This window comes from Artemia franciscana, chromosome 2 (assembly GCF_032884065.1).
Source record: "Artemia franciscana chromosome 2, ASM3288406v1, whole genome shotgun sequence".
NCBI classification, from domain to species: domain Eukaryota; kingdom Metazoa; phylum Arthropoda; class Branchiopoda; order Anostraca; family Artemiidae; genus Artemia; species Artemia franciscana.
In genome coordinates, this window is record NC_088864.1 from 57588684 (window position 1) to 57615141 (window position 26458).

General features: G+C 35.6%; 2 protein-coding genes across 4 annotated transcripts in view; one reads left to right on the forward strand and one right to left on the reverse strand.

Moving 5' to 3' along the window:
• The window catches only part of LOC136043829 (DDB1- and CUL4-associated factor 6-like), a 100931-nt gene extending 85728 nt beyond the window's left edge, over positions 1-15203 (forward strand). For 2 of the 3 annotated variants that reach the window (XM_065728759.1, XM_065728761.1), the window contains exons 10-12: positions 1171-1423; positions 3677-3785; positions 15005-15203. In XM_065728759.1, coding sequence (XP_065584831.1) covers positions 1171-1423; positions 3677-3785; positions 15005-15042 — 400 coding nt within the window. In that variant the 3' untranslated portion in view covers positions 15043-15203. The remainder of the gene's footprint in view (positions 1-1170; positions 1424-3676; positions 3786-15004) is intronic. The other variant, XM_065728760.1, reaches the window with a different exon arrangement.
• A 4141-nt stretch (positions 15204-19344) lies between these two features.
• The window catches only part of LOC136043830 (bridge-like lipid transfer protein family member 3B), a 74343-nt gene continuing 67229 nt past the window's right edge, over positions 19345-26458 (reverse strand). The window contains exons 14-15 of the mRNA XM_065728762.1: positions 23174-23479; positions 19345-19856 (exon numbers count right to left, since the gene is read on the reverse strand). Of these exons, the coding sequence (XP_065584834.1) occupies positions 19476-19856; positions 23174-23479 (687 nt within the window). The 3' untranslated portion in view covers positions 19345-19475. The remainder of the gene's footprint in view (positions 19857-23173; positions 23480-26458) is intronic.

Here is a 26458-nt window from a genome sequence, read left to right on the forward strand (position 1 = left end):
AATATTTCCTCTATAGTAGTCGCTTAAAGGCAAAGATCTGGTAAAGAAAAATTGATATCGCCTACATGAGAACTAAGGGCTGAGGAAGCATTTAAAAAATAGAAATACCAAGGAGTGAAAGAGTTGCGTTTCTTTTTGACACAAAACAAATAATGCTAGGAGACTGAAGTGAAATTGCAGATGTATCGGAATCGAAATAGTTCATTCAATAACTCTTGGCCCTTGTTCCTGCTGCTGCCATAACCCTGGTAGGTGTGCAAGAACGTTTTTCGGACTTTTCGACAGCTCTAATTGGAACGGCTATCCTAACATTTTTATCCGATTACGTTGGATACTTTGCGGCTCCCCAGAGGCAGAAATTGCATTGAAAGATCGGCTTTATATGGTGAGACCAGAAAAATAAAAAAGCTATTTACTATATCAGCGTTATTTCTTTGAATATGTTGATATCTGCATTATGTGTTTAGATATTTAATGTAGAAAGGAGATGCTAATGCCTATATGAGATCGATTCATGTTGGAGTCGCTGGAGTCTACCTCATTAACTAAATATTGAATAAGCTCCATTCAGGATGAGATTTTACCCATATTCAGATTCAACTGATACTGAATTTTGCAACCCCTTCAACAACATAAGTTTAGCTAGTTTCCCTAAACTAGGCCAAGTCTCAATCTAAGTTGAATTTATTTGACAAAACAGAAAAATAGCCCAAGAAAAATAAGGCTATTATATTGTAAGGTAGTGTCTAATTGCTCTTTCTCTTTATATTTCTTAATGTAATTTTTTACTGTGGGCTACTATTGCCTGTAGGCGAAATAACACCACTACATGTTTGAAAGTTATAGCCAAGGTCTGATAAAATAAATAGAAAGAAACACATACGGCCAAAAACCAACATAATATCTATTTAACAACCGAAGGCTGGCAAGGCCGGGATTAGTAAGTGTGATTGTCTAGTGAAATAATTGCAAACTATGGACAAAAGGTAAAAAGGGGGCTGATTTCTCACTTTGCTAATCCCCATATGTGCTCGTATGGTCTCCGTAATTGTGTCTCATGAAGTCACCTACAAGCCATATAAGCTGCTCTATCAGGGTCATCAAAACAGTGTTCTTAAAACGTTATTCCAAATTGACTAGGTAAATTTAACCTAATTAATCCATTTATAGGACAGCAATAAAGGAATCCAATTTTTGGGGCTCTGATTTTGTAGTATCTGGCTCAGATTGTGGAAGAATATTCTTTTGGAATAGAAGAACAGGGAATCTTATCAAAGTTTTCGAAGCTGACCGACATGTTACCAATTGTGTTCAACCTCATCCCTATGATCCAATTTTAGCCTCTTCTGGTATTGACCATGATATTAAAATCTGGAGTCCATTATCAGAAGAGCCAACATTCGATGAAGAAGCAGCTTATAAGGTATTTTCTTGTGTATGTGAAATGAACCAGTGAATATAGATACATGTACTGGTGTATACCTTGAACATAAATCAACTAGCCATTCGAACAAAATTTCACAAAACAAAAACTGCCGATACAACCAGTTTCTTGTAATTTTCCAAGCTCCATAATATTAATAAAACAAACGTGTTTATACCACGGCAGGGACGCGAGCAGGGGTGGTGGGGGGAGAGCGCGCTCTTCCTAAACCCGAATTATTTTGAATTTCTTGGCACTTCTCATTCAGATTATCAGATAATTTTTTATTATTAGATTCTTCCCTCCGAAAAAGAAATTCCTGCATACATGCCTTACTTAAAGTGAGGTAATTGGTTTGACAACTTTTCGAATACTATAAAAAAAAACAAGCTAGTCCATATTCAGAATAATTTTCCCGTTTTGGGGCATATTTATGAAAGCCAAATTTTTAAGTTTTTCAAGCTCTACATCATGGATGGATTAAGAAATAGTTAATGTTGAAAGTTTTTTTTTATCATTTATTCGACGGAAATAATAAAAGATATGATGCGTCAACTGAAGCAAAAATCTCGCATCAAATTGGCTGGTTTCACGTAACGAATGCATATTCAAATAATTTAAAGTATTTTTGATCTTTTTTCCAAATTTTGGGAAAATTTTCACAGCTTTGTTTCTTGTTAAACATAAAACTTATCAGCACGAATACAGAATTTTCAAGTTATGCACATTTTCAGCTTTTTAGCAGCTTCAGCTTTTTAGGTTGGGGGAAGGGAAAGAGCGTGTTTGTAGACCGGATTTGAATGGGTTCCTTAGCAACCGACGGCTAGCAAACTACTGAGCATTGACCCTTAAAACCGGTGTAATTTTTGGAATAAGTTGGACATTTAACAATATTTTTGACTTCGTAAAGAAATTTTTGGAAATGCCGATTGGATAATTCTTTATTTTAAGCTTGCTTAAGGAATTTAAGAAATGTTTTCTACTGTCGTAATTTCACTTTCTTGGATAGATAACTTGAGTATCTGCGCTAGAACCCAAAAGGACAGAAAGAGATATTATCTTTGCTGAAAGATATTTTGACTTATAATATGTCAAAATTCGAGAAAAATATAGTACTGTGAAGTGTACAAATGACAGTTTTAAAAGTTGTCTTATGCAGACAATGCTGCCAACTAACGATCCCTAGAAGATTTGGCCCATTTTGAAAAAGGGGAAAATCCTCCCTATAAAGGGTAAGTGATCTTAACGAAAACTGCACGTCAAATTTGATATATTATAGAACCCTATGGCGGAATTTTCAAGCACTTATCTACAAAAATGTGAATTTTGCATTTTTTTTTCCGGGAACAAGGATCATGGATGCATGTTTAATTGTTTCTTTGTTCTTCTTTTTCCAGTGTTGGCTATTCTGAACTAGTGGTCCTACAAAATCGGGAAACGTCTCATTCGAACTGAACTTAGAAGTTCTAGTGTTCGTTTAAGCAGCAAAAACATTGTCCTGCAGGAAAGTGGCGTTTTTCGCCATCTTAAAATTTACAAAATCTATATAAACAATATTGCAATCTAATTTTAATTGGTCGCTCTCAATAATAAAGTTATCCTCTGACTATACCTTTTTGAGCAAAGAAGAGTTGGCAGGGAATTTCTGCTTCCTCCTTAAATGTCCACAACTTTTTGTTCCAAAAAAAATAACCATAAATCACTGTATTATAGGAATTTGGCAGTTTACAGCCTTTCCTTGTGACCTATGATTTTTTGAGTTAAGGATTAAGCATTGAAAAGAGTACTTTGATAAGGTTTGATAACTATAAAGGATAAAGATTTCCTTCTCCTATTTCCTCCTCCTTCCGGAGAAGATAATAAGGAACACCAATTTCCCACGTAATTGATAAGACTCAAATGACTCTTAAATGGTATCTAGTTTTCAACTGTTTCGTAGTTTTTTTTTTTTTTTTTTTTTTTTTTTTATTTCTTAGGTTCTATTTTCATATGCTATTTCAATTGTCAACCCTGATGCGACCGACCGGTATCTAACGGGAATATTAAGCAGTTTTCTTTTTCATTGCCAGTGAAAAATTCTTCTTTTTTTTCACTTCTGTTCCTTCCTGCTCCTTTTTTTTCCTTGCCTCGTCACAAGTGCCATATGAGCTCTTAGCTCTTGTTTCGAGTTCAGTTCTTTTTTGTTTAAAATGCCACTCACTTAACTCTGATTGATGTGTAATTTATAAATTTTAATAATATTTTGTTTCCAAGCAGATAATAGAGACGAATGCGTTGATGTTGGAAGAAACACGGGATACCCTAACTGTACCTGCTCATTTCATGATCCGAATGCTATCAACATTACGGGGAATCAGAACCGGTAAATTATTCCAGTTAATTTGTTTTTACAAGGGTGTTGTTTGATTCAGTCTCGGGTCAAGTCCAAAAGTTTAACGATGTTGAACTCAGTTTTAATAAAGAATCCGATAACTGTCGTGTGAAGAAGATTGTCCAGACCTCTTGTTCGATAAGGCTGCTAGTTATCTTATAGTAATATAACTGTAAAATAAGATTGAGGCCATGAGGTCCTTCAGATCAATATGGAAGGGTGATTTACTCCTAACCTCCTTTCGCGTGGGGAATATATTTGGACGAAGCGTGATTGATGGTGCTGATGTGGTGAAGGCCTCTCTTACTCCAGAAACAGTAGTTATCAATACGAAATGGTAATTTTTAAGTATAGAATTACCGGAAAAATAAGCTTGAAATTTTGAGTAAATGTTGGGGGTTTCAGGAGGCTATATTATATTGAAAGTCGAAACTCCAGCATTTTATGCTGCAGATAAAGTCGACTCTCGATAACTCGAAGTCCTCGATGTCTCAAATTGTTTTCAATCCCCTTGGAAAAACCTGTGTAAGTCGAAAAAAACATGCATAACACGAAATAAGTTTGTAGTTATATTTTACTACTGAAGTCGAAGTAACCTGAAAATTAATCTTTATAATTCGAGTCAGTAGTTAAGTCGTCATTTAGTTTTACCACCACAAGTCAATTTTACCTCTGTATCTCGAAATTTTTTCTAGGGACCTCTGTTAGTCGAAACCCTGGTATGCAGGCTGCCATGTGTAAACTTTGATATTTATTAGTTTTGTGTAACTCATTTTTGTATCAGATTCGGTTAGTGTTCAGGTGTCTATTGCCTAGCAAACTAAATTTTTTATTGACATTTGAAAGTCGATTCTTGATATTTCAAGTCTACGCTGCACTAATAAAGTTAGTCTTAACTTTGTAGCGGCTGTCTGGAGCAAATTAAGCGATTTTGGACTTCCGTAGCTCGAATTTTCATTTGGTTTACCTCAATAGCTCGTTACCTTTTTAAGTCGAGTTTTATGTAGAATGACCTCTATATTTCGAACTATACATAGGTCGAAGTTCGAAGAAAAATCATGGTCCCATGAATTTCGAATTAGTGAGAGTCGACCATAAAATCATTAGTTATTAATATAAAAATTTTAATATTTTTAAAATTTTTGTATCCATCCACTACACTGTCAGATTTTAAACTCTCTAGTTTAGTGTTTAATTGTTCCTGGAAAGTTTCTCAAATACTTATCTTGGAGTCTATCAGCGTCACCTACAAATCAGTTTTCTTATGAATGATCTTGGCAGGCATTTATTTCATGGCTTTAAAAAACAAACAATTCCCCCAAGGTTTAACATGTTAGATTTTAGCTTGTGTTTTAGCCCATCATATTGCCTCATATTTGTAGAATACTGAAAACTGAGTACAGGGGGGTTCAGTTGTACACAGGTTCAGTTACACGAGGGTTCTGTCGCCGAGGGGTTCAGTTAAATGGGGTTCATTTGCACGAAGTTTCAGTTACACAAGAGTTAGTTGCATGAGGGTTTACCTGCTCGAAGGTTAAATTGTACAGGGGATCAATTATACAGGATTCAGTTGCAATGTAACCTTGTCAAATGATTAAGCTCGACAGTTTGGAGCATGATAATCTGCAAATACGCGGCTGATAGCGAGGCACATTGGTCGCCCTGGACTGGCCGCCCTGCTTGAAGAGTTAAGTGAGTAGAGAGCAAATTCTTTCCTGACTTTTACAAGTGCCGGTATTTACTAGGTTGAAAAAAAAATCCTTATTGTCTTTAAAAATTAATAAAACGTTGATGTGTTATTACCGTTACACAATCATCAACCAATTTTTGTGTTTGTTTGTAGATTGATTATTTTCTGCTGCAGATCTCTCGCCATTGCAAAGATTTCAATGCCTTATTCTTTTTCGTTCTCTATTTCCATAAGATTAAGCTTTGTAAATAACTTTAGCGACATTGAAAGGGAAAAATATGGTATGACTGACACTTCGCTCCTAATCCTGCCTAAGTTGAAATTATTTTATTTTTCAGAATTTCGGAAATATCGTGTGAATACATTTTGTAGATGGAATGTGCTATTACCAAATTTGTATATTACGATTCTGGATTAATTTCTGCGGCTATATTCATGAAATTCGTGATCCATTGCTTTTGTCAATCTTTTTTAATGTTCGTGCAAGGGGCGCCGAGTTTTATCTATATGATAGATTAGTTTCTGTTGATGCACTTTTCCGCTCAACTTCATAAGTGAATCGTAGAGTCCCACACGGACCAGTTTTAGGGCCTCTCTTATTTTCAGTTTATGTAACCTTTTCTTATGTGGTAAAAAAAAGAAATCCATAAGTTACTGTAGACTTTGTCATTCCAAACCTTGCAATGTCCGTACTAGCAACTATAGTGTGCCTTCTTTAGATGCCCTTCTTTCTTGCGCTTATAATAGTACTCTTGGAGATCATGGGAGAAATAAAGTAGAGCTTAGATTAAATTTAAAAAAATTATTTGAGGGAGAAATTATGTAGTTTGAATTAATTGTCTTACCCTTAATTTATCTCAGCAGATCTTCCCCCGGGGACTGTGGGGGATTGAGTCATCCTCAATGACATAGTCATTAGATTTTCCGACTATGCTGAACAAAATAGCTATCTCCACATTATGATCGGGTGACTGGGAAAAAATGAGCGTGGGAGGGGACTTACTTGCCCTCCAATTTGTGGTAACTTAAAAAGACATTAGAACTTTTAGTTCCGTTAGAATGAGCGCTTTTGCGATATTCTAGGACCACTGGGTCGATACCAGTGCTGTCACTTACTTGAAGTACTTTTACTTGAAGTACTACTTTAGTAAAATTTTCCATTACTTGTACTTGTACTTAGGTAAAAACTCTAGGGTGTACTTATTACTTGACACTTAAGTAAGATTACGAAATACTTATTGCTTAAGATACTTTTAACGTACTTGTTTTTCAAATACTTTACCTTTGACACGAATTAAATAAAAAAACAAGTTTTTTAAAATGAAAGTAAGGAGCGACATTAAAATTTAAAACAAGCAGAAATTACTCCGTATATGAAAGGGGCTTTTCCTCCTCGACACCCCGCTCTTTACGCTAAAGTTTTTTATTGTTTTAAAAAGTAGTGTTGCGAGAAAGAATCAAACTTTAGCGCAAGGATCGGGGTGTCGAGGAGGAAAAGCCCCTTTCACATACGGAGTAATTTCTGTTCGTTTAAAGTTTTAATGTCGCTCCTTACTTTCATTTCAAGAAACTTGTTTTTTTTAATTTAATTTCTGAAAGTTTATGAATTAATGCATTTCTGATTTTGGCTCTCCGTACATAAATTATTAAAATAAAATTTGCATATTAATTCTTTTTTTGGCTAAATGGCTTTCTCTTAGTTTTGATCAGCGATTTTAAGAAATAAGGGGTGGGGAAGGAGGCCTAGTTGCCCTCCAATTTTTCGGTTACTTAAAAAGGCAACTAGAACTTTTAATTTTTAACGAACGTTTTTATTAGTAAAAAATATACGTAACTTAAGAATTAACTTACGTAGCAAACTTTTATATTCTTATATTTTTGATTATATATAAGAGGGGGTTTCCCCCTCGTTAATACGAGGGGGAAACGTTAATCGCTCTTCACACTAAATCTTAAGTTGTGTCCCAATTCTTTAAGAATGACCCCTGAATCAGAAAGGCCGTAGAGTAAATAGTTGAAATTACTAAAAATAATTTAGCATAAAGAGCGAAGTATTTATCTCTTCCTAAATACCTCGCTCTTTATGCTAAAGTATTTTTAGAACCCCTCATATGCGTAATAATCTCTGTTCGTTTTAAGTTTTAATGCTTCTCTTTACTTTCAATTGAAAAAACTTTTTCATGTTTATATTTTCATTGTTTTTTTTTTAATAGTAATGCTAGAAAATTCTGTGCCCTTTTCATTGAATTTCTCTTCCCCCATGAAACATTCCTCCAAGGAAAGATCCTCCCATATAGCCCCCTCCCCTGAACCCCACACCCAAACCAAGAAAACGTCGGTATACTTCCCAATAACCATTACTGTATGTAAACATTGGTCAAAGTTTGTAACTTGCAGCCCCTCCCCCAAAGACTGCGGGGGGGGGGGGGTAAGTCATCCCCAAAGACATAGTTATTATGGTTTTCGACTATGTGGAACAAAATGACTATCTCAAAATTTTGATTCGTTGACTTTGGGAAAAAATGAGCGTGGGAGGGGGCCTAGGTGCCTTCCAATTTTTTTGGTCACTTAAAAAGGGCACTAGAACTTTTCATTTCCGTTAGAATGAGCCCTCTTGCAACACTCTAGGACCACTTGGTCGAAACGAAGACCCCTGGAGAAAGAAACAAACAAATAAACACGCACCCGTGATTTGTCTTCTGGCAAAAAATATGAAATCCCACATTTTTGTAGATTGGACCTTGAAATTTTTTCTATGGGGTTCTCTGATACGCTAAATGCGATGGTGTGATTTTCGTTAAGATCCTATGACTTTTAGGGGGCGTTTTCCCCTATTTTCCAAAATAAGGCAAATTTTCTCCGGCTCCTAACTTTTGATGACAAAGACTAAATTTGATGAAACTTATATATTTAAAATCAGCATAAAAATTCGATTCTTTTGATATATCTTTTAGCATCGAAATTCGGTTTTTTAGAGTTTCGTTTACTATTGAGCCGGATCGCTCCTTACGTTACCATGTGTTCGTTACCACGAACTGTTTGAAATTTTGTGTGTTTGTGCTTCGGCAATATACAAGAAAACATCACCTTTAGATTTAGAGTAAACTCAGATATAGCGTTTGTGTGTCTGTGCTTTGGCAATTTACAAGAAAACACCCTTTAGATCTAGAGTAAACTCAGATATACATCCATGCCCTATTTTTGGATATGAAATAAGGCATTTGTTTTTGACAAAAAAAAATTATAGTATTATTAACACTTGGTTTAATTTTTGTTTAAAAGTTATATAACAAAGAAAATTGAAATTATTTCGCAGTTCACTGGTCAACAGTGAGCTAATATCCCTTGTTTTGTGCTAAATGTTGCATACTATAGTCCATTTGGGCTTATATTTCTAACATTAGTGTTTAAGTTTTGTCATCTCGTCAACTGAACCAGATTTCTACCATTTCATCTTCTTCAGGACCATATTATTGGTAAAACTACTGAAGCTATGAATCTTTGCCCATCTAAATGTTGTCTGCAATAAACCAGTCTAGGTAATTCTAGTAGGATCCAATGCAGTGGTATTTTGTCAAATTCGTTTCAGCAAATTCAGGTATTCAGACGAATCTGACTTCAGAATTGTCACTCCATTCATAAGTTATAGGCCCTACTAAATTAAAGAAAAACTCAACTTTCTTAAGACATGAAACCCTCTCCCTCTCGCCCTATTTGAGATAGGGTTTGTGATACCGGAACTTGATGTGAGCCCTGATCTTAGGCATCTTTGGTCTAGTTTAGATTTGGATCCGTTACTCCATTTGCAAGTTATACTAAATTAAACAGAAAACTTAAATTTTTCGGGAATTAAAACCCATTCCTCCTTGTTATATTTAAACTAGGGTCTTTATCTCAAAACTTGATACGTGTCATGGTCTTAGGCCTCTTTGGTTCAATATTCATTCAGATCCATCACTCCATTCGCAAGTTCCTCTGAATTAAACGAAAAACTGTTTTTAGCAGGTAAAGCCCTCTCCCCCCCTGTTTTATTTGAGCTAGAGTCTTCATCTTTCAACTTGATGTGTCTCATGATCCTTGGTACCAATTTTGGCCATCAAAATTTTCATCCAAATCCAACCAACGTTTCTCCCCCTATACGTGATTACACAGACGGACGGACAGACAGATAGACGGACGGAGGGATTTTACAACGTCTTAGGTAGCCATGTTGGCTAATTGGATCCAAAACAAGGAAAACAATGGCATATCATCATGCAGATATCATCACCTATTTGGACAGTGGAAAATATCCATCAAGATAGGTTTTTGAGATCTGTCTGTCTGTCCGTCCGTCTTTGCAATCGAGTATAGCGGATTCGTATTGAAATTGAACTATTTGGATTAAAATTGAGCTTAATTAGGGCGACGGGGCTTTAAGTGTTAAAAAAATCGAGTTTTTCATTTAGTTCACTGTAACTTCCATATGGAGATGAATTTCAATGAAAATTGAATAAAGATGCCTAAGAGTATGATATGCATTGATTTCTGGGATGCGAGACCCAAGCTTAATTAAAAGTTGAGTTTTTCACTTAATTCAGTGTAGCTTGCGAGAGATTGATGGATCTCAGTGAATATTGAACCAAAGGTGCCTAAGACCGTGACAGGCATCAAGTTTTGAGATGAAAACCCTAGCTCAAATAGAACGAGGGAGAGAGGGTTTAAGTGCTGAAAAAAGTCAAGCTTTTGGTTTAATTTAGTATAACTTGCGAATGGAGCAACGGATCCAAATGAAAGCTAGACCAAAGATAACTAGGATCAGGGCTCATATCGAGCTCTGATAACACAAGCCATATCTAAAATATGGCGAGGGGGAGGGGGTTTCAAGTTTTAAGAAATTCGAGTTTTCATTCAGTTTAGTAGGGCCTATAACTACGTCCACCCATGGCTTGCCCAAAGGCAGGAAATAACCCTTTTCCAAAATAAGTCATACTGAAGCCAACCTTCAACCAAATATTCCGTCCCCAGAGAAAAATTACTTTGTATGGCACTTGGTATTTACCAAGTGACATACAGTGATCGCAAATTCTGTAGGTCTGTCGGTCTGTCAGTTCCGGTCTTGCTAGTTTAGGCACTTCCAGATAAGCTAGGACGACGAAATTTGGCAGGCGTATCAGGGACCAGACCAGATTAAATTTGAAATAGTTGTTTCCCCGATTCGACCATCTGGGGGGAGTGGGAGGACGGTTTATTTGGAAAAATTAGATCGGATCTTAATTAAATTTAATATTTAGATGGACATCATGTCTCAGAGCTCTTTTTTTAAATTCCGATCTGATCAGGTGACATTGGAGGGGGAAACCTAAAATCTTGGAAAATGCTTAGAGTGGAGGGATCTGGATGAAACTTAGTGGGAAAAATAAGCTCAAATCCTAGATACGTGATTGACATAAACAGAACGAATTCACTCTCTTTTGGGAGTTGGGGGGAGGGTTAATTCTGAAAAATTAGAAACAATGAGGTATTTTTAACTTAAGAAGGAGTGATCGGATCTTGAATTTCATCGGATGAAATTTCATATTAGAAGGACCTCATAACTCAGATCTCATGTTTTAAATCCCGACCGGATCCAGTGTCATTGGCGGGATTTGGGGGGGGGCGGATATCTTGGAAAACGCTTAAAGTGGAGTGATCAGGATGAAACTTGGTGGGAAGAATAAGCCCAAGTCCTAGATACGTGATTGACATAACCGAAAGGGATTCGCTCTCTTTGGGGGAGTTGGAGGGGGTGTTAATTCGGAAACATTAAAAAAATTGAGGTATTTTTAACTTAAGAGCGGGTGACCGTTCGTGAGGTATTTTTGAATTTGATATTAAGAAGGAACTCATGTCTCAGATCTCTTATTTTAAAACCCGACCAGTTCCGGTGACATTGGGGGAGACTTGGTGGGGGAAGCCGGAAATCTTGGGAAAAGCTTGGAGTGGAGATATCGGATGAAACTTGGTGGGTAGAATAAGCAAATGGCGTAGATACGTGATTGACGAAACCGGACTGGATCCACTCTCTTTGGGGTAGTTAGGGGGTCCAGTGCTTTGGCGAGTTTGGTACTTCTGAATGTGCTAGGACAATACAATTGGTAGGCGTGTCAGGGACCTGCACAAATTGACTTGATAAAGTTGATTTCCCCAATTCAACCATCTGAGGGGGGGGGATGAAGGGAGAGGAAAAATTAGAAAAATGAGGTAGTTTTAACTTGCGAGTGGGGGTCGGATCTTAATGAATTTTGATATTTAAAAGGACCCTGTGTCTCAGAACTCTTATTTTAAATGCCGACCAGCATTAAGCCTCTGATTTTTCTTTTAAATTAATCTATTGATTCTTATAATTTTGCTAGAGGTCATGCCATATGAGCTCTTGGCTCTTCTGACCTCGTCACAAGTGCAATATGAGCTCTTAGCTCTTATTTTATTCCTTTTTTCTCAGAAGATTTTCGACTTAGTCTCATGGTTTTTGCCACTTCATGGTGTGAAAACTGCTGCTAGAAATAGATAGGTTGCAACTTCTGCCGTATAGTCACGCTCCAGCAACGCTCCATTCGTTGCTGGGACTGCAATTCTGCCATATTCTTCTTTAGTTAGTTGGCTTGGTCTGTCTTTCGGTCCAGCACTTTCCACTACCTTTTCATCCCTAGTGAATCAAGCCGTGAAAAACCTACCCGTCGCTTACGTAAAAATATCGCCAAACAAAAGCCGTTACAACCGCAATGGTTCGTGCATGATTTATAAGGCTTATTGCGCCCCTGTGCTTTTGTTTTTATCAGGCATGGCTTATCTGTTTCGTAAGAAAAATCCCCATACTCTACGTGCGGTTTATTTCAGATATTGCAAATTCCTCCTCCGGCTTCCTAGATGGCACCAAAACAGAAAAATAATTGCTCGCTTTGGTTTAATAGATGTGCCTTCTCGGATTCGGTCTTCCAGTGATAATTTATATAAAAAGACTATCTACTTTATTATCTACTTATATATATATATATATATATATATATATATATATATATATATATATATATATATACATATATATATATATATATATATATATATATATATATATATATATATATATATATATATATATATATATATATATATATAAAGAATAAATACTTGAAGTAGTACTTGAAGTAATACTTAAGTACAATTTTGGCAAGTACTTGATATTTGATACTTAAGTAAGAATTTGGAAAGTACTTATTACTTGATACTTAAGTAAAAATTTGGAGTACTTGTTGCAGCACTGGTCGATACGATCACCATTGGGAAAAGAAAACAACAAATAAACACCCATCCGTGATCTTTCCTCTGGCAAAAAATACAGAATTCTACGTCTTTGCAGATAGGAGCTTGAAACCTCTACAGTAGGGTTCTCTGATACCATAAATCTGAAGGTGCGATTTTCATTAAGATTTTATGGCTTTTAGGGGGCATTTTCCCTTTTTTATGGCACTAGGTATATTCAAAGTGACATATAGCGATCGCAATTTCTGTCTGTCTGTCGGTCCCGGTTTTGCTAGTTCAGGCACTTCTAGACAAGCTAGGACGATGCAAGTTGGCAGGTGTATCAGGGACCAGACAGACCAGATTAAATTAGAAATAGTTGCTTCCTCGTTTCGACCATCTAGGGGGGAGTGGAAGGACGATTAATTCGGAAAAATTGGATAAAAAATGAGGTATTTTTAAATTACGAACGGATGATCGAATCTTAATGAAATTTGATATTTAGAAAAATCTCGTGTCTCAGAGCTCTTATTTTAAATTCCGACCGGATCCGGTGAGATTGGGTGGAGTTAGATGGGTAAACCGGAAATCTTGGAAAACGCCTCGAGTGGAGAGATCGGGATGAAACTTGGTGGGAAGAACAAGCTCAAGTCCTAGATATGTGATTGGCATAACTGGACCGGATCCGCTCTCTTTGGGGGAGATGGGGGGGGGGGGTTCCAGTGCTTTGGCGAGTTCGGTGCTTCTGGACGTGCTAGGACGATAAAAATTGGTAGGCGTGTCGGGGACCTCCACAAATTGACTTGATAACAGTCGTTTCCCCGATTCGACCATCGGGGAAATCGTGAAAAATGAGGTATGTCTATCTCACGAATGGGTGATCGAATCTTAATGAAACTTGATGTATAGAAAGATGTCATGTCTCAGATGCCCTATTTTCAATTCGAATCGGATCCGGGGACATTGGGGGGGAGTGGATGGGGGAAACGGAAATCTGGGAAACCGGAGTACTGATTCCAATTTTAGGTTTCAACCTCGTCACAAGTGCTATATGAGCTCTTCTTCTAAAATAAGGCAAATTTTTTAAGGCTCGTAACTTTTGATGGGTTAAACCTGATTCAAGAAACTAATTGCTTAGGGTTTATCCTTTTACTTTATATTGAATGACATATTCTCTCCAGTGATTTTACTTTTTCTCCACTCCTTATTGCCCCGCCATCTTTCAATTCTGATCAGAATGATTATCATCTTCGCAATACAAATCAATTTCAGATTCATTTTATTCCCTTCATAAGGTCAGATTTGAATGCCATAGCGGCGAATCATACAGTATTAAATAAAATGTCTGTGTCAGCTGGAAGGTATCACTCGTTTAGCTTATTCAAATAAATAAAAAAAAAAATTCGACCTTCTTGTCTTTGCTTTTTTTTCTCTCTATTTTCTTTGTGGTGTATTGATTGGAACCTATTTAATATATTTGATGTACCTCGTTCTTCTATCCACTTCTGTTCTTTTTGTGAGTGATATTTTTATCTTTTTCTTTTCTTTTTGATCTAGTGATTAAATGACTCGTATTTCTCTCCCCTACTTTACAAACATAGGAGCCTTTGGGGGACTAGCACTATGTATTCATAGTATGTTTAATTGATTATCGATATATTTTATTGTAGGAGATACAGGACGAATTTCGTCAATTATAATAAAATCAACGCTTTTATTAAGTGTTTTTATTTCATGATTATCGCTTAGTTGCATTTCACTGGATTTGTTATGGGTCAACCCTGAGCTCTGGAAAGCCGCGGAATATATTTTGTTTTCACCCTTTCCTTCTCACTATCGTCTATCGATTTCAGTGTTGCAATAATCTTTTTTTTTCTCCTTCTTTTCTATTGGTGACATCTTACGTAGTATGTTCAATTTCTACCATACATTCTTCACCATCGCTTACCTATTTGCTAATGCGATTGTCTTCTGTTTTCTTCTTTTAATATTTTTTCTCTGTTCTGTTGGCGACAGTCGACGTTATATATTCCATTTTCTGCTTTATATTCTTCAATATCTTTTACCGATTCTGCTTTTGCAGTTCTCTTCTTTTCATCTTTCTCCCTCCTTTTGTATCTTTGCTTTTTGTTCTCCTATTCTGTTTGTTTTTTTAAGTGAGCGTTTTTTATAACCTCAGTATTCTACTTTGTATTTAAGGCTTTTTCTCCAGATAGGTATGTTAATGATATTGTGTTGACTAATTATACTTTTTTTCCAGGATCATCCCCAGCTGCATCCAATAATGAAGAGGGATAAAAAAAATCATTTGTTCCAATGAAGTTTTAGTTTCTTCCTTTTTTTCTCTGTTTAATGGCTGTTCTCACATTTGATCGTTCCTGTAATTCTTTTGTCTTTCTTTGTTTTAATTGCGTGAATTGTAGCTTTGTTCGATAATATTATAATTTTGTTTGTTGAAAGCTAATTTTTCTGTTTTGGAGATACTCTAAACTAGCAGGCAAATGTACTTTTCATAGAGCTTCATTTTTTTAGACGTAGCAAAACGCAGAACCTTTGTATCAGATCAGTTTGTTGTATTCCTCGAAATGCAAATGGTAATGTTAAAAAAATATATTAAATTGGAGGTAGAAAATGTTCTTTGGATTAGTATTTTATGTTTAGTTTGTCAGATAGGAGGATAGCTTATCAAAGATAAAGGAATTTTCTTATTTTTGAAGTTTTCTACTATAGATTTTAAATGTTCTAAAACGAAAACTTTTCTATCTGCTTCGTCCGTTTTCAAAAGTTTATATTAAAATTAAACACTGTGTAATAAGAAAAGAATATGTTCATGGGTTCAAAACCATGCTTCCACCCATGAACAACATAAAATGCAACATTAAAATGCTCGCAAAACAGAATCAACATTCAGTTAGTGCCAAGAATATAGGTGAATACATTTAGGGCTATACACAGCTAAGTACATATACATATAGTATATACATTATGATATATTGTATGTACAACTATATAGTATGTGTACGTATAATACATTCACTAAAGAATAGTACATTTATATGTTGTATTTAAAACCTGTTATTACCTGCTTCCGGAAAAAAAACATTTTAAAAGCGTCCTTTGAAGTTGTTCAAAACATCGTAAAACAAAATAAACCAAGAATACGTGATTGGATTTTGTAGATTTACCCTCCCGTCCCTAAAAAAAACTGAAAAAAAAACATTTTGTGTTTTTTTTTTAAGAGAATGATGGGAAAAATCTATTTCCTACTTTCGTTCTTGCTATTTAATTGTAAAAAAAAAGTCGAAATGGTCCTTAGAAATAATTGAAAAGGAATAGCTAGAAAATTTCCATTATTCTGATTTCGACTGTACAATCCTTCCGCATAGTTTTTCCTTTTATATTTTTTTTTATCCGTATTGTCCTGTACACAATTGTATGCCGTTTGTCTGAAATTGCCAAATTTATTTATTTTTCCTCTTGTATGTAAGATAGTTAAGTGAATTTGAAATTCAAAGAATGGAAAATATTATGTGCCATCTGGCGGCCAGATTTAGGTACTAAATTAGAAATTTAGCGTGTTTTGTTTTCATTTGAATTTGGCAAGAACTGTCAGGATATTTTTGTGCACAAAAATACATGGATCTGATACAGTTCCTGTTTGGCCCATCTTATTTTAAAGTAAATTATGCACCTGAACGGGGACATGTATAATGGATATTTACACGTTTGATGGGTAAATTTTCATGAATACAATGTGGTCTATTACATTTTCATTATATTTTGATACATTGAAAGAACCATTTCCTTTTGAAAGTCCGGCTACCAGAAATCAGGGTCTACCGTTTTCCTTTCCTTGAGACAAATACATATAAATTGAAGATAACGCTTTTAATTCTTAACCACCCCCTCCTCTGCCCCAATCCGGAAAAGTATGTGAGAGCTTGAACATCAGTAGTGAGTTTGCAGTTGAGACTTTTTAAGAAAAATGACCGTCAGTGGTGGGATTAATAGAATTAAATCTTTCTTAAGTAAGTATCAATATAAATAGGAATTAAAATTTGTTTAAATACTTGCAATTACGCATCTATATATATATCTTCTATATATATATATATAAATAAGTTGTCTGTGTGTGTGTGTGTCGAGTGACGTCATGTTTGTGTGTCGACTGACGTCATGTTTGTCGACTGACGTCATTATAAGGATTGAGCTGTATGCATCATGAAGTTGTTTGTCGACTGACGTCATGTTTGTTGGGGTGGCGCGAAGTGCCACCCCAACAGCTAGTATATATATATATACTAGCTGTTGGGGTGGCGCTTCGCGCCACCCCAACACCTAGTTGGTGGGGGCGCTTCGCGCCCCCCCCCCCCCAAGCCCCCCCGCGCGCGTAAGTCGTTACGCGCCATATTAGTTACGCGCCATTGTAGTTGTGTCCCTATGTCCCACCTGTGAATATAGATAGATATATATATATATATATATGTATATATATATGTTTTTAACTACGTAAAACTTGCGAATATACAACATTCTTTGCTGTTCCATTGTCTGTGCATATAAATAGATTGTCGGGTTTACCGACTCTTGAACATGCAACATATAATGGTCCATGGGAAAACAATCCGTATTCAGATCTATACCTCATGATTCTAATGATTGCCCTTGAGCTTTGTTGATGGTGATTGCTAATCGACCATTCCCTGAGTCGCCATCGTCATTTATATGACGATTATATGACAAAGGGGACCCCGGCGTCCCCTTTGTAGTTATGTCCCTGTGTCCCGGTCGTCATTTATATTCCCTGTGTCCCGGTCGTCATTTGTGTCCCGGTGTCCCAGTCTGTGATTTCTCTTTGAGTGTCCCGGGCGTCATTTATATTCCTTGTGTCCTGGTGTCCCGGTCGTCATTTATATCCCCCTGTGCCCCCCGGCGTCCCCGTTGTAGTTGTGTCCCGGTCGTCATTTATATTCCCTGTGTCCCGGTCGTCATTTGTATCCCGGTGTCCCGGTCTGTATATACATTCGTTTTTTAGTTTTGTTTTTCTCCTTTATTTTTTTCCTTTTTTATTTTTTTTCTTTTTTAGTTTATTTAGATTTTTAGATTTTTTAGTTTTTTTATTAGTTTTTAGTTGTTTTTTTCTTTTTAGTTTTTTTGTAGTTTTTACCTTCTTTTTAGTTTTTTTAGTTTTTTTTTACTTATGTCCTGGTCGTCATTTATACTCCCTGTGTCCCGGTGCTTTGTTGATTGCTAATCGAACATTCCTTTTGTCCCGGTCGCTTTCTCTTTGAGTGTCGTCATTTATTTAGATTGTCAGGTTTACCGACTCTTGAACATGCAACATATAATTGTCCATGGGAAAAACAATCCATATTCAGATCTATACCTCATGATTCTAATGATTGCCCTTGAGCTTTGTTGATGGTGATTGCTAATTTAGTTTTTTTTTAGTTTTTATCTTTTTTATTTTTTTTTATTTTTATTCTTAATTTTATTAGTTTTCTTTTTCTCTTCTATTTTTCAGTTTTTTCCTTTTTTTTAAGTTTTTTTTTAGTTTTTTAGTTTTTTTAGTTTTTTAGCTTTTTTATTTTTTTTATTAGTTTTTAGTCTTTTTTTTGTAGTTTTTGCCTTTTTTTAGTTTTTTCAGTTTTTTTTTTAGTTTTTTACCTTTTTTAGCCTAACCAGGATTTGAACCTGGGACCTTCATTCTCCGTTCTGACACCCTCTCTCATCGAGTGACTACTCCAGCATGTTCATTTTGGTGTTTTAAATGGTATATTATTAACGAAATCACCTGATCCACAGACAGACAACTTATTTTTATATATATAGATATATATATATATATATATTGGACCTGTTTTACAATAAAGTGAATGGGACTAATCAAGAAGTTGGACTGCATGCAAATTGACACAGATATCACGAGATCTATCGCATTCCCTGTCACAGGTAACAGTAATAACCAAAAGGAAGTCAAAGATAATTGAAATCAGTGTCTAACATAGAATTATGAAAGGACAGACAACCAATGAAATAGTTTTGTGGATCTGGATTCCATCATCCAGTGGTCGCAGATAGAGAAAGGGGGCATTTACACCCCCCCCCCAGATTTGTTTGCCCCATTCACCCTTTCTGGATTTTTAAAGCATTTCCAATGTTGCTGTAACTCCAAGAAAATGAAAAGTATTTGCTATCTAGATAAATATAATAAATAAAAAACAAGTGTTTTTTTTTTTTTTCTTAACCGAAAGCAAGGAGTAGAAATAAAACAAATATAAATTATTCCCTATATGATGGGGGGCTGCCCCTTTCTCAACCCTCAATCGTTACGCTGAAATTTTTAAGTGCTCTAAAAAGCTCTTATACCAATTAAACGGCTATTGTGTTTAAGGAGTGGTTCTTAAAGGATTGGGCTGAAAAGTCAAAATTCCTTTTTTAGAGTTGCGGTTACTATCGCTCTTTACTTACTGTTTGCAACCACAGACTGTTTGATTGCAGCAAGAAATGTGCAAAAAATGTATTCAGACATAGTTGAACTGAAAATAAGTTGTTGCTCATTTTAACTTGGAAAAAAACAATGATAAAGAAAAAAAAAGATAAAGAAATAACTTGATTTTATTTGACGTAACGTAAAACATAAAAATTAAACAAAAAGGGAACAAAAGACAGACGCTAAATTAAAACAAACAACCCCCTTGAAAACAAAAATCGATATTGCAACATGATCCTTACTTCTGATTGGCACTACGAAGTCTTTCAGATTTTATCAGTTCCTCTTGCAGAAATTGCAAAGTATGCATTAAAGAATCCTTTTCTTCAACAACTTTGAGATATTCATCGCGTAGATTCCCATATTCTGCAAGAGAGGCAAGCTGAGCTTTAAGAGACTGATTCTCCTCCTCCAAGCTGCGCAGCTTACGCTGTTCCAGAGTTACATCTTTAAAAACGGAGTTTGAAATTGGCACCTTTGATTCTCCTACCGTGAATATCCCTTCACTGTTCTGTGCTAGGTTAAGATGGCTTATTCTATAAACAGTGGGTTTAGAAACTCCACCTCCATGAGCACCATGGTCGTTCTTCAATGCCACAGTTATGTCGACCAATTCAATCTAAAATTATACACATTGGCTGTTAAAGATCAATCACAATTTTATACTATAAAATAACCGAAATAATTACAGGATGGTAGGAGTGCATCCGTTCAGCTTTATCTGATTCCGTATAGCAGTGATTTAAATCATGGAAGTTTGTGAAAAAAAAAATGTATGTTTCACGTTCATGTGAAGATTCTAAACTAGGTAACCGAAAAACTCCATTGAGAACTTGTGCCTCGGTAAAAAATTATCATAGGGCTTTCCTGGGGGTATATTGATGAATCTTAGGAGAGGAAACTTTTCCCCTTCAAAACACTAACATTAGATATTCAGGAAAACGTTGATACAAAACAAAACAACACTCTGCTTCAAGAAAAGGGCTTTAAAAGGGCAAATAAAAGGATCCTTTTAAAGTATATAAATTGATCCTTTTAAAGTACGTTAGAAAGGGCACTTTAAAAGGGCAAAACAAAACAACACTCTGCTTCAAGAAAAGGGTTTTAAAAGGGCAAATAAAAGGATCCTTTTAAAGTATATAAATTGATCCTTTTAAAGTACCTTAGAAAGGGCACTTTAAAAGGGCAAAACAAAACAACACTCTGCTTCAAGAAAGGGTTTTAAAAGGGCAAATAAAAGGATCCTTTTAAAGTATATAAATTGATCCTTTTAAAGTACCTTAGAAAGGGCATTTTAAAAGGGCAAAACAAAACAACACTCTGCTTCAAGAAAGGGTTTTAAAAGGGCAAATAAAAGGATCCTTTTAAAGTATATAAATTGATCCTTTTAAAGTACCTTAGAAAGGGCACTTTAAAAGGGCAAAACAAAACAACACTCCGCTTCAAGAAAAGGGTTTTTAAAAGGGCAAATAAGTGTAAGAGTCTACCAGTCACAATGATTAGACTAAGTCACAAAGTGCAGAGTAAAAAACAAGAGTTCAAGCATGCATACGAAGTACTAGGATATAGTCCCATGAAATGCACATTAAAAAATAAGTCAACGCAAATTTCCTTACGAAGTGCAGGAAGTCGATAAAGTCCCGTGAAGTGTACCTTAGAAATGAATGCACAAATGAGCACATTAAGAGCGCCAAGTTGATAAATCACAATAGGTGAGTCACATGAAGTACACAAAGTCGATAAGCCACATTAAGTAAGGATTGGAAGCCAGTGGACAAATAAGCGCATGAAGCGTCCAAAGTCGATCAAGTCCCATGAAGTTCACCAAGTGAAATCAAGTGCTCAGAGCCAATAAGTCGCATGAGTATCAAATGGAACAAATCACATTTGTCTTTTGTACTTTGAGGCATTTAATGACATAATATGATGTGAAAATTCTCCAAGTTTTAAATTGAATTTCTTTTTAAGTACCAAGGACAGTGAAAGTGTAATCTGATTGTTTAAAATGGACAAATGGAAACTTACATGATCATCCATTTCTTAAAAAATGGGGAAAAACATGCTTAATGAAACAGACCTCCATATACACTATTATGGTTTTTGTAGCAGTTTGGCGCTAAGAATAACAGTAATAATAAAAAAATGCGAGTAAAAAAAAACAGCAAAAAATAAGCTAATACCATAAGGCTGAAAAGAGCTTAAGAAAGTGTAGCTTTTTTGAAAGTCAAGTTGTCTCTGGGACTCAAGATATTGACGATTTTGAATCTTTGTTGACCAGAGGCATTGTCAGACTTAACTATCAAGTTTTGCTTATTAATTTTCACGGGTCAGAGTAGCAACACTTGGGAAAACATAGGGATCCACTGTAAACTCCACCAGTAAAAAAAAACAAAAATTAAATCTTAGAAAATCTTAGCTTTAAGGTGTGAAAAAACAGTTCTAGAGGGCAATTTATTTTATGTCCTTAGCACTTTGAAAATGTTTTGCTGTTATTGAGACACAGCAGCATATCTAAGCCCTGAATAAACTCTTTCTCGTCAATATCTAAGCACTATGAAGTGCTTATTTCTCATAAATTCTATATTTGATTATTTTATCAAATAATCAAAATTTATTTTATTAAATTTATATTTGCTTTATCACTTCTATATTGATTATTTCTCATCAATATACCAGAAGATTGTATGTGCCAGTCGCCACCCTCTGGCTTACCGTTTTCGACCGTTTTTTGTTTTTTTTTCTTTCATATTATTTAACAATGGTCTTTTCGAATTGGGTGACATATATCAAATATGTTTGAAAATATATCAAACCTCAAATAGGACAGTTAAATTGTCTAGCATTTCCAAGTGAAGAATTTTCTTTATATGACATCAAATTTGAAATAGAAATTAGGACAGTTATATAATTGAAATCTTAGTACATTGAAGTTACATTCTATAACAAGTTTAAGGACAGTTTGAAATTTGTTATTCTTCGTTTTTAATGAATTGATCATCTAATTTTACTGCCTTTTTTTCTTGTAATAAAGAGCAACCCTTATCGTCTATGAAATAACATTTGAGAAAATGAGAGTTTCTCAAACTCTAAAAAAAACTGAGAGTTGGAAAAGCATATATAATAACGGTAATAAAATTTTTATATTTTGACTACAAAAAGGAACATACTTTCGTACTTTAAAAGAAGAAGAACCATCAATCGTAAAAAAAATGTTCGGAGACACCAATAAAAATAACACCAGCAGCTCCAGCACGTCAAAAAAAAGAAACCAACGAAGGTTATGGGGCTAATTCATTTATTGCAATATTTATTTTGTTTCTAACCTTAATTCATTAAGCATGTTCTACACTAAGCCCTCGTAATGGTTACCAAAGTTCCTAAGTTTTCAACATGGTCATGATAGTCGTTTTCGGCTGTGACCTAAATTTTTCTTCAGAGGGCTAAATTAAAACGATTATTCTTAGGATCAAAGTAAAAGCCAATTTTTTCTTTCTATGGTGGCATCTTGGTACCTCGGAAAGCCGCCAAGAACAAGCTATATGCTAGAATGTTATGTAATAGTGAGCTTTAAACAAATACCTCAAATTTCTTTTTGGAATTCACGCGTGGAATGATTTTTTTTTTTTTTACAACTGAAAATTTATTTCCGTCTTTTTTCTTTATAGCTAGATTTGTCGAGACAGCAGAACCGAGCTAGATATCCCAATCTTTTCTTCCACAGATCTCGAGTAAAATAACAGACGCAATAAACTCAAAGTTAAGCAGCCTCACGCAAGCTTGTACCTGTTTCTCATTTTAATTTCTGTTTTCCGCGTCTAACATGTTAGGTCACCGCCGAAAACAATTGTCATAACTATGCTAAGTATTCCCAGATCTTTTGGCAACAGCATCACAACCATGCTAATGATGCTATTAAAAATATGAGTTTATACTAACCTCTAAGGGGAAATATATTGATTCAAATTCATCTTCAAACAATTGTTGCAATCCAATTTGAACAGATGCAGGAATTTCTATGCTAACATTTTCCAACTTACATTTCAAGAAAGTATCTTTACTCTTAGCAATTAGTGTGTGCATTGGACTTCGGGAAAATTGGGCAGGGTTTTCGAAACGACCTAATGTCTGGAGTTGACCAGGAGCAAGCGTGGAATGTGACTCCTGTCTCAAACGAATACATGGAGCTAATGAATGACTTTGTATGGAGTCATGCCATCCTCTTGTTCGGACGGAAAATTTCATCTAAAAAATATTTGATTATTGAAACTAGTCCGATTTCTAACAGCGATGTGTACTAAGCTTGAAACTTTTGGTTTTTCTTTTTTAAGTTTTTTGAATTTTTTTAAACCCGCGTCAAAATAGAGAATCGTCATTTAAAACCAACGTAAATTTTCATTTAATGGGCCTTCCTACTGACATTATATAACTGGTTGCGTTCAAAAAAATTTTCTTTTTTAAAGTGTTGAATTGTTGTAAACCCGTGTTAAAATATATACATATTTTTGCTATTACCAGTTTTTTGCTCTTTACGAAATTTAATGTCTTTTCATACTGAAAAGTCTTTTCATACTGGTTTTTGAATTATTGTAATTTAAGAGCTATAGACATGGTATTTTCTTTTCAAATGAGCACTCCTTCAACATCCTACGATCATGGCTCGATACGACCACCCTCTGAAAAAAAGAAGATATCCCAGCTTCCCATATAAAAGGTGTTTTTCATGTTCTTCAAGATGGGGCTGTAATTCTTCAGTATAACAGGTTTGTCTTTAACTAGGTTGCAGCTACGACTGCAATCTCGATTACTGGTACCATAATCCCTGTTTTGGCCATTTGGAGTAAAATCTTCAACTAATATCTTATCCCTTTTTAATACCTCATCTAAAAGAAAGTAACTTTCCAATTTTTCAAGTCAATCGATTGTCTTTCTTATTCAGGCCAAAGGCCTGTAAGTTTCTCGGCCAAGGCATTTATAATGGTGTACTTTTTGTTTCAATACAAAACAATTTTTAGGAAGTTTCAGGCTATTTTTGGTCATTATGGGGTCATTAGATACAGTTTTCTAAGAAACTAATTTTTATTTTATGTTTAATTAATTACAATATTTATGCTTATAACCTACCATAGATGTCATCATTTAAAAAACATGCTTGACGACATTTCAGACAACCAGGTAACAGAATACATTAAATATGATATCATATCCCTTGTCAAAAGAAGATGCATGCATTATATCATCTTGCATGTCAAGATGCAGTTTTTTGTAATCCATTGCATTATATTTTTAAATATTATATTTTATTACACAAAAAGAACACAGAGATTGACATCTCCTTTCAAATGAGCCCTTAAACAACTCCCTATGTTGGTCCAGTTTCCTACTACTGGTGACGAAATAAGAAAAAAACATAGAAGAAAAATAAAGAGAACTCATCAGTGCTACATATGGAAAAAAAGTAATTTTTCTGGTTATTCGACGATTGAAGCGGTCTCTTTCCTGCGAAAAGTTTTCGGAAAATGGTGATTCCAATGGTGGAGTTTTCATCTCAATCCTTCCATTTTCGGCGGGTTTGAGGCTGCTTTTCGAAATTACCATAAATTTGTTTTCAGAACTAATTTTCACGATTGAGACTAATTGCAATATTTTTAAATTGTCGGCTACTATGGGCCGTGGTTCGTTCTTTATCAAATCGCTGCGACCAAGAACACACAAACAAGATCTGAGAATGTGAACAGAATAACTTACTGGCTTGACTTAAACCAATTACCAAACTAACTGGCTTAACCTATTAACAATTTGGTTACCTGTTCTCTTTCGATTGTTAGATAAGATGTTCTTCTACTCTTTCCCATTTTCCTTGACTGCAGTGTTATAACTAACAAAGGAGGATTAAAAAATACCTTGCTAGTAGAGTAGCAAAAACACAAGTTTGTTGATAAGAGTTCCTTTGAGCAAAAAAAAAAGGGTCAAAATGAGGCTAAAAATTATCACATCAAATAACTAGTGAAAAGAAAATCAGGTGAAAAGAACGAACCCAGAGTAGTTAATGAGGCTAAGGCTGTCGCTGTTCTTGCTTCGTAGGAACATATGGGAAAGGAGCAAGATATTATGGCTGACAATGCTACCCTGATTGGCAAAAACAGCGGTAATGATAGTTAACGAGGCTAAGGCTGTTGCTGTTCCTGCTTCATAGGAACATGTGGGAATGGAGCAAGATATTACGGCTGACAATGCTACCCTGATTGGCAAAAACAGCAGTGATGATAGTTAACGAGGATAAGGCTGTTGCTGTTCCTGCTTCATAGGAACATATGGGAATGGAGCAAGATATAATGGCTGACAATGCTACCCTGATTAGCAAAAAAGGCGGTGATGCTAAGGCTGTTGCTGTTCCTGCTTCATAGGAACATCTGGGAATGGAGCAAGATATTATGGCTGACAATGCTACCCTGATTGGCAAAAACAGCGATGATGCTAGTTAAAGAGGCTAAGGTTGTTGCTGTTCCTGCTTCATAGGAACATATGGGAATGGAGCAAGATATAATGGCTGACAATGCTACCCTGATTGGCAAAAACAGCGGTGATGCTAGTTAACGAGGATAAGGCTGTTGCTGTTCCTGTTTCATAGGAACATATGGGAATGGAGCAAGATATTATGGCTGACAATACTACCCTGATTGGCAAAAACAGCGGTGATGATAGTTAACGAGGCTAAGGCTGTTGCTGTTCCTGCTTCATAGGAACATATGGGAATGGAGCAAGATATTATGGCTGATAATGCTACCCTGATTGGCAAAAACAGCGGTGATGATAGTTAACGAGGCTAAGGCTGTTGCTGTTCCTGCTTCATAGGAACATATGGGAATGGAGCAAGATATTATGGCTGACAATGCAACCCTGATTGGCAAAAACAGCGGTGATGATAGTTAACGAGGCTAAGGCTGTTGCTGTTCCTGCTTCATAGGAACATGTGGGAATGGAGCAAGATATTACGGCTGACAATGCTACCCTGATTAGCAAAAAAGGCGGTGATGATAGTTAACGAGGATAAGGCTGTTGCTGTTCCTGCTTCATAGGGACATATGGGAATGGAGCAAGATATAATGGCTGACAATGCTACCCTGATTGGCAAAAACAGCGGTAATGATAGTTAACGAGGCTAAGGCTGTTGCTGTTCCTGCTTCATAGGAACATATGGGAATGGAGCAAGATATAATGGCT